The sequence below is a fragment of the Hyperolius riggenbachi genome, chromosome 6 (genome assembly GCF_040937935.1).
Source record: "Hyperolius riggenbachi isolate aHypRig1 chromosome 6, aHypRig1.pri, whole genome shotgun sequence".
In the NCBI taxonomy this organism is placed as follows: Eukaryota; Metazoa; Chordata; class Amphibia; order Anura; family Hyperoliidae; genus Hyperolius; species Hyperolius riggenbachi.
In genome coordinates, this window is record NC_090651.1 from 358295146 (window position 1) to 358304241 (window position 9096).

The window sequence follows — 9096 nt, forward strand, 5'->3', positions numbered from 1 at the left end:
TTCTGTTAGGTGTATGATGAGTTCATAGAAGATTTTATTTTTTGTCAAAAGTTAGCGGAAATTGGATTTTTATTGTTTTTTTCACAAAGTGTCATTTTTCACTAACTTGTGACAAAAAATAAAATCTTCTATGAACTCACCATACCCCTAACGGAATACCTTGGGGTGTCGTCTTTCTAAAATGGGGTCACTTGTGGGGTTCCTATACTGCCCTGGCATTTTAGGGGCCCTAAACCGTAGAGAGTAGTCTAGAAAACAAATGCCTCAAAATGACCTGTGAATAGGACGTTGGGCCCCTTAGCGCACCTAGGCTGCAAAAAAGTGTCACACATGTAGTATCGCCATACTCAGGAGAAGTAGTATAATGTGTTTTGTGGTGTATTTTTACACATACCCATGCTGGGTGGGAGAAATCTCTCTGTAAATGGACAATTGTGTGTAAAAAAAATCAAAAATGTGTCATTTACAGAGATATTTCTCCCACCCAGCATGGTTATATGTAAAAATACACCACAAAACACATTATACTACTTCTTCTGAGTACGGCGATACCACATGTGTGACACTTTTTTGCAGCCTAACTGTGCTAAGGGGCCCAAAGTCTAATGAGTACCTTTAGGATTTCACAGGTCATTTTGAGACATTTGGGTTCAAGACTACTCCTCACGGTTTAGGGCCCCTAAAATGCCAGGGCAGTATTGGAACCCCACAAATGACCCCATTCTAGAAAGAAGACACCCCAAGGTATTCCGTTAGGAGTATGGTGAGTTCATAGAAGATTTTATTTTTTGTCACAAGTTAGCGGAAATTGATATGTATTGTTTTTTTTTTCACAAAGTGTCATTTTCCGCTAACTTGTGACAAAAAAAAAATCTTCTATGAACTCACCATACCCCTAACGGAATACCTTGGGGTGTCTTCTTTCTAAAATGGGGTCACTTGTGAGGTTCCTATACTGCCCTGGCATTTTAGGGGCCCTAAACCGTGAGGAGTAGTCTAGAATCCAAATGCCTCAAAATGACCTGTGAATAGGACGTTAGGCCCCTTAGCGCACCTAGGTTGCAAAAAAGTGTCACACATGTGGTATCGCCGTACTCAGAAGAAGTAGTATAATGTGTTTTGAGGTGTATTTTTATACATACCCATGCTGGGTGGGAGAAATCTCTCTGTAAATGGACAATTGTGTGTAAAAAAAATCAAATAATTGTCATTTACAGAGATATTTCTCCCACCTAGCATCTGTATGTGTAAAAATACACCCCAAAACACATTATACTACTTCTCCTGAGTACGGCGGTACCACATGTGTGGCACTTTTTTGCACCCTAAGTGCGCTAAGGGGCCCAAAGTCCAATGAGTACCTTTAGGATTTCACAGGTCATTTTGCGACATTTGGTTTCAAGACTACTCCTCACGGTTTAGGGCCCCTAAAATGCCAGGGCAGTATAGGAACCCCACAAATGACCCCATTTTAGAAAGAAGACACCCCAAGGTATTCCATTAGGAGTATGGTGAGTTCATAGAAGATTTTATTTTTGTCACAAGTTAGCAGAAAATGACACTTTGTGAAAAAAAACAATTCAAATCAATTTCCGCTAACTTGTGACAAAAAAAAAAAATCTTCTATGAACTCACCATCCTCCTAATGGAATACCTTGGGGTGTCTTCTTTCTAAAATGGGGTAATTTGTGGGATTCCTATACTGTCCTGGCATTTTAGGGGCCCTAAACCGTGAGGAGCAGTCTTGAAACGAAATTTCTCAAAATGACCTGTGAAATCCTAAAGGTACTCATTGGACTTTGGGCCCCTTAGCGCAGTTAGGGTGCAAAAAAGTGCCACACATGTGGTATCGCCGTACTCAGGAGAAGTAGTATAATGTGTTTTGGGGTGTATTTTTCCACATACCCATGCTGAGTGGGAGAAATATCTCTATAAATTGACAATTGTGTGTAAAAAAAATAAAACAATTGTCATTTACGGAGATATTTCTCCCACCCAGCATGGGTATGTGTAAAAATACACCCCAAAACACATTATACTACTTCTCCTGAGTACGGCAATACCACATGTGTGGCACTTTTTTGCAGCCTAACTGCGCTAAGGGGCCCAAAGTCCAATGAGCATCTTTAGGCTTTACAGGGGTGCTTACAATTAGGCACCCCCCAAAATGCCAGGACAGTGAACACACCCCACAAATGACCCCATTTTGGAAAGTAGACACTTCAAGGTATTCAGAGAGTAGCATAGTGAGTCCGTGGCAGATTTCATTTTTTTTTGTCGCAAGTTAAAAGAAATGGAAACTTTTTTTTTTTTTTTGTTACAAAGTGTCATTTTCCGCTAACTTGTGACAAAAAATAAAATCTTCTATGAACTCACCATGCCTCTCACTGAATACTTTGGGATGTCTTCTTTCCAAAATGGGGTCATTTGGGGGGGATTTGTACTATCCTGGAATTTTAGCCCCTCATGAAACCTGACAGGTGCGCAGAAAAGTCAGAGATGCTTGAAAATGGGAAAATTCACTTTTGGCACCATAGTTTGTAAACGCTATAACTTTTACCCAATCCAATAAATATACACTGAATGTTTTTTTTTTTATCAAAGACATGTAGCAGAATAACTTTCGCGCTCAAATGTATAGGAAATTTTACTTTATTTGAAAAATGTCAGCACAGAAAGTTAAAAAAGTCATTTTTTTGACAAAATTCATGTCTTTTTTGATGAATATAATAAAAAGTAAAACTCGCAGCAGCAATCAAATAGCACCGAAAGAAAGCTGTATTAGTGACAAGAAAAGGAGGTAAAATTCATTTAGGTGGTAGGTTGTATGACTGAGCAATAAACCGTGAAAGCTGCAGTGGTCCGAATGGAAAAAAAGGCTCTGGTCCTTAAGGGGTTTTATGACTGCAGTCCTTAAGTGGTTAAAATGCATTTAGAATAAAATAATTCTTAGCAAAATGATCTACCCTCAGAAAGCCTAATTGTTGGTGAAAAAAATCAAGGTATAGATCATTTTGTTGTGATAAGTAGTAACAAAGTTATTGAGGAATTGAAGGGAGGAGTGCTGACAGGTGAAAATCGCTCTGGTCCGTTAGGGTAAAAACCCCTTCGGGGTGAAGTGGTTAAGGAGGAACTTTATCCCAATCAGTAGCTGATACCCCCTTTCCCAAGAAAATCTTTACCTTTTCTCAAATAGATCATCAGGTGAAACTCCTCCCACAGTGTGATGTCAGGGATATATATATCACATTGTTATGCTAGGTACACATGTTATGTTTTTCCGTTCTATAGATGCGCTCGATCAATAAATTCCGTTATGTCCGATCAATTCCGATCAATTCCTCTCGATCGTCTTACCGCACGATTTCTCATAGAAGTGAACAAAAAAAAAATAAGAAAAACGAGCGGAAGATAAGAGTGGAGGATCGAGCAGAAAAAACGATTGAGCCGAGAATCGAGTGGGAAAAACATATCATGTGTACCCAGCATTAGTGGGAGTGTTTATAGTTAATGGCAGTCTGTGCTGTCCCTTTTTTTCCCCTGTCTGCCAGTAGTAAAGATGATGACCAGCAGGCTCATGGGGATCAACAACATGAACGAATTACACATCAATCACTTCTCGATCTATCTTCTATATTTTTTTTTTAACCTTCTTACTTCGCATTTATTATGTTTCCCTACTACTGTCTTTGGGTAAAGTTCCTCTCTAAGCCACTCAGCCTTTGTAACATTGATGAACCACAAGTGCCAGCATGCCTCACACACGCTCTCTTCTCTCGCAGGTGACGCTAGAGTGCCCCGGGAATGAGGAGGTGCCGCGGGTTGACAAGCTGGTGGAGAAGATCCTGCGGTGCAGCTGCCAGGCCTGCGGGAAGGAGATGAGCCAGGAGGGCGCCATGTTCAATGTCTACCTGAACACGGCCGAGGAGACGCACTCCCCCCTGGAGAACATCGGCCGGCACCATCACCAGCAGGAAGAGGATTCCCCTCCCACCGCTCCGCGGGAGGGCGAGAGCGAGGAGTGAGAGCTCCGCCCACTTCCAGGACTTATACCCGTGCGCAGGGGAGGGGCGGGGCACACAGATGCCATGGACCACTGCTTGTGCCCTGAGCACAGACTCCAACAAGTACAACCTTGTAGGCTATGAACTTTAACTGAGTCAGAATATGACTTTTCCGTAAGACTCAAATTACAGGATATTCATTTCTTTCCCGGCTTCTTCTACATTCCTGCGATAGCGACGTACACACGTTGTTCTGCGTACCGTCTTTGGGCAGAATGTAGTGCTTATCATCTGGACGCAATGTTTCTCTGCATCACAGAGGCCCAGTCACTGAGGGCGTTCACTAGAATCTGAATCGCCACACTACCAAAATGCAGGACATGCAGCATATTTAGCGGTTAGCGTTTCTGCAATGTAAAGTATATAAACGCTGGCCTAATCGCTCATCAAAACCTACATGGAGCGATATTGCTAGCGTTTTGAAATTACAACACACTACAAAAAAATTTAAGTCAATTGAAAGAACCAATCAGAGCTAAAAACGCTAACCGCTACACAATCGCTGGCAAAACGCTTACACTTTTTAAAATCGCTACCAAAATCGCCAGAAAACGCTCATGAAATCGCTTGCAAAACGCTCATACAAATCGCTAGCGATTGCGATTAGTGATAGCATTTGTAGTGGGTTCCAGGACTTATATCAGTTTTCTACGGCTGGTTTGACACGTAAATCTGTAAACTTCCGTTCCACTCCTGTCCTGTCAGTTTTGTATGAGTTTTCTATGGCTGGGCTCACACATAAAAGGTGTACAGTTCCATTCCTGTCCTGTCAGTTTTGTATCATTTTTGTATGGCTAAGTTCACACATAAAAAGTGCACCGTTTCATTGCTGTTAGGTAAAACTGAGAAAACTGATGCAAAACTGACAGGACAGGAACGGATCTATACACCTTTTATGTGTAACCCCAGCCTTAACTACATGCTAAAGTGGACCCAAACTCTTGCATGTCACACAATTAAAAGTCTTCATTCCACATATAGTTGCTGAAGAACTGAACTCTTACACAGGACTGAAGAAATACATAGAGAAATGCACCCTGTATGTATTTAGAGAGTTTAGCCCGTTTAATTCCCCCTCATTTGTGTCTAATCACAAGTTGTAATCTGATCTCTTCCCTATGTCACATGACAATTAAGTTTCTTGCCTTTTAGCGGAAGTTCAGTGTTGGTTCTGTAATAATTCAGATCTGAGGTTGATATCACTTCTCAGATTCTGGGCGGAACTGTGACACCTTGTCACATGATTCCCTGTATGTATTAACCGTTTTCATGCACCACTCTGCGTGAGTTAGGCTGCAGTGCACTCCCAATAGGGGCGGAGCTTCACCAGGGATCTCTAATAAAGATGATGAATGAGATGCTAATTTTTCACTTTGATGCATATTTTGATAGAATTTTTACACAGATTGGAAATAAGTCAGTCAGACGCAGTTCTTTTTGGTTTGGACTACCCAGCTTCAGGCTGCATGCAAATTGCAACAAGATTTGCATGATCAAAATGATAATCTTATTCACATATATATTGACTGATATTTTCCTATATGGGAAGAGAGTAGGTCTTTGCAATGCATTTTGGAAGAATATATTTGCCTTCTGCTTTTTGAGACAATACTGCCTCCTTCAGGCCAGTAGAAGGAACTGCACATAGGTCAGTTTTCATCCAAACACTTTTTTTTGTTTGTTTTAATCTGGTGCATTTATCATCAGCAGTATCAAGCACTGTCATTTGTAGTCACCAAGAAAAGATGTGTAAAATATCCTTATTTTATATGTGATAAAAACCACTTTATTGAAAATCATTAGAGTCCGTCTGGTCTATATAAAAATAACAGTATATTATTATTTAGAATTTATATATCGCTGACATCTTCCCCATCGCTGTACAGAGTATATTGTCTTGTCACTAACTGTCCCTCAGAGGGGCTCACAATCTAATCCCTGCCATAGTCATATGTCTATGTATGTATTGTGTAGTGTATGTATCGTAGTTTAGGGCCAATTAACGTATCTATATGTTTTTGGGAGGTGGGAGGAAACTGGAGTGCCTGGAGGAAACCCACACAGACATGAGGAGACAGACAATGGGGCCCGGGGCAAAATTATCTAGGAGGCCCCTTATAAGTGGCATTAGGACAGGGACCCCTATAATTCTAACAAATCCCCCGTCCTGTAGCCACCTGAGTCGGCTGCCAGGAACCCCCAGGCCTAACAATTCAGGCTATAGACTTACATTGAGCGATTTTGCATGCGTTTTCTGCTCTGGGAAAGGGCACAAGATGCTGCTCCCAGCCTATGATATAGCTAAATTAAAGAGAACCCAAGGTGGGGTTCTAAGAATGATATCCGCACACAGAGGCTGGGTCTGCCTATACAGCCCAGCCTCTGTTGCTATGTAGTGTCCCCCCAGCCCCCCCCCCCTGCGCTCTGCTATGCCCCCATAAATCACAGCCGCGCTGTTGACATGCAGCGTGTTGCAGCGGGCTGTGTTTACCTATGTAGTGTCACTCTCACCACTCCCCCCGCCTCCTGCATAGCTCTGGACCCCGCCTGCATCCCTTCCCTCCAATCAGCGGGGAGGGAAGGGACGCGGGCGGGGACTGGAGCTATGCAGGAGGTGGGGGGAGTGGCGAGAGGGACACTACATAGGTAAACACAGCCCGCTGCGTGTCGGCAGCGCGGCTGTGATTTATTGGGGGCATAGCAGAGCGCGGGGGGGGAGGGCCTGGGGGGACACTACATAGCAACAGAGGCCGGGCAGTATAGGCAGACCCAGCCTCTGTGTGCGGATATCATTCTTAGAACCCCACCTCGGGTTCTCTTTAAAGAATACAATAAAAGGGGGAGGCTAGGATACTCTCCTCCTGAGGACAGAGGTAAAATGGATCTATGAGGTTAAAGCAGCAGGGTCATTAAGCTTTAACCACCTGAGCTTAAACCCCCCTAAAGACCAGGCCATTTGCAAAATAGGCCACTGCAGCTTTAGGGCCTCGCTGCAGGGCCGCACAACTCAGCACACAAGTGATTCCCCCCTTCCACCTTTTCTGCCCACCAAAAAAATAAACAAACATCCCAGGAGGGATCAGAGCCCCCTCCTGGGATGTTTGTTTATTTTTTTTATATAAATGTTTATTGTTATTTTTTTAATAATAAATAGAGATGGCCCGAACCGTTCGCCGGGCGAATCTCTCTGGGCCCTGTACTACTTCCGCGTATGACCCGGAGTAGTACGCCTGCGCTGGCCCGGCGGTGCGCGTCCTATATTGTGCTCCTGTTGCCGGGCACTCTCTGCGCATGAGCGTGACATCACTCATGACGTCACACACATGCGCAGAAAGTGCCCGGGAACAGGAGCGCGATCTAGGACGCACACTGCCGGGCCAGCGCAGGCGTACTACTCCGGGTCATAGCGACCCGGAAGTAGTACAGGGCCCAGAGATTCTGAGATGTTCGCCGGTGAACGGTTCGGGAAGCGTTCGCAACATCTCTAATAATAAATAGACCTATTTTTTTTTATTATTGTACTAATCCCCCTCCCTCCCTCCCACAGCCAGCCAATAAGTGCGATCGGCTGTCATAGGCTTCAGCCTATGACAGCGGATCCCTTCTGTCTCCCCCAGTACAGTGCTGCCATGGATCGCAGCGCTGTACAGACCAATTAGACGGCGTTTTTGCCGTCTAACAGTCTCCTAGCGACAATCGCCGATGTCGGAGCTCCGTCATTCAGGCAGGGATGCGCACGCATCGGTGCGCACAATCTCCTGCAAAACAGGCCCACAGGACCTTCCCTCCTACTAAAAAAGCAACACTGAGTGTAAGTTACCTATGAAGAAGAGGGAAGGCTCTCGTTCAGCCCAAGGGCCAAATTCAATATCTGAGCCTTTTCTGATGGCCTCCAAAGTTCTCTATAGTTGTATAATATATAGGGTCCTAAGGACAGCCCTGTGCAGTACAGAGATAAAAATGTTTGCTCAAGTAGCAGCAGGCAACGTATCAATATTAAAAAAATAAAAAACCTCATCCACTGGGTTATATGGGAGGTACTGGTGTGAATCACACCGGTGTGCTGGGGTCCTTGCTGATCCCCAACCAAAAAGTTGTGTCACTGTATATATTTGCACCCTATGTATGGCCTTCCCAGTATGTTGTTTGAGCAACATACTGTCGTTTTCTGTCTCCTTGTGCCACCTTCAGTCCCCTTGTGAAACCTGTGCCCCCCATGTGTCCCTCTGTCCCCCTTCTGTCTCCCTTTGTGCCTCCTTCTGTCTCCCTGTGCCACCTTTGGTCCCCCTGTGCCACCTCTGTGCATCCAGAGATGGATTAAAGTGAAATGGTGCCCTAGGCAAGCAACGACTTTGGGCCCACACTTGATGGCCACCTGGCTTTTTTAGCAGAGAGTCTCTCTCCATGCCCTAGGCACCTGCCTAAGTTGCCTGGTGGATGATCTGCCTCTGTGTGTGTCCCTCTGTGCCTCCCTCTGTCTTACTGTTCCTCCTTCTGGCGGGTTGTTTGTGTCTCAGGGACTCCGTGTATTGGGCATCCACCCTAAACGGGACATGCTTTATATTCCCTAGTGAGTGGTGTGTTTTTTTCGGGTGGAGGGGGGGGGGGGGGGGGGGGTGACACAGGATTTCTTGCCTGGAGTGACAAAAAGACTAGAATCGCCCCTGGACAGCAGTCAGAGGTATGTACAACTTTGCCGAACATACTTAGTTTATATTATTTTTGGCCAGCTGTCCTTTAAAGTAGGATTGTCAGCCACAAAATCAAACTCCATTTACCCACTGCTCTGTGTTTATTATGTAGTCTACATGCAGTCTGCACTGCAAGCATTCCAATATAATCATAAATATTTCTGAATTAACATTCTTATCTCAGTCAGCCTGGTTCTATTCTGGTACATTGCCGATGAGAGGGAAGCTTGTTATCTCCCCTCCCACATTCCTGCTCCTCACTGATTGGCTGAGGGCAGTTCAGTGTGACAGGAGGCTGAGAAGGGAAATACACCTCACCCCTCTGCAGAAGCTGCTGAAAT

The 9096-nt window shown here is 44.4% G+C and overlaps 1 protein-coding gene across 2 annotated transcripts in view; it reads left to right on the forward strand.

The window, feature by feature from the left end:
* Positions 1 to 5860, forward strand: part of NBL1 (NBL1, DAN family BMP antagonist) — a 55650-nt gene extending 49790 nt beyond the window's left edge. For both annotated transcript variants that reach the window (XM_068241747.1, XM_068241746.1), the window contains exon 4: positions 3783 to 5860. In XM_068241747.1, coding sequence (XP_068097848.1) covers positions 3783 to 4025 — 243 coding nt within the window. In that variant the 3' untranslated portion in view covers positions 4026 to 5860. The remainder of the gene's footprint in view (positions 1 to 3782) is intronic.
* Positions 5861 to 9096: the final 3236 nt, after the last annotated feature.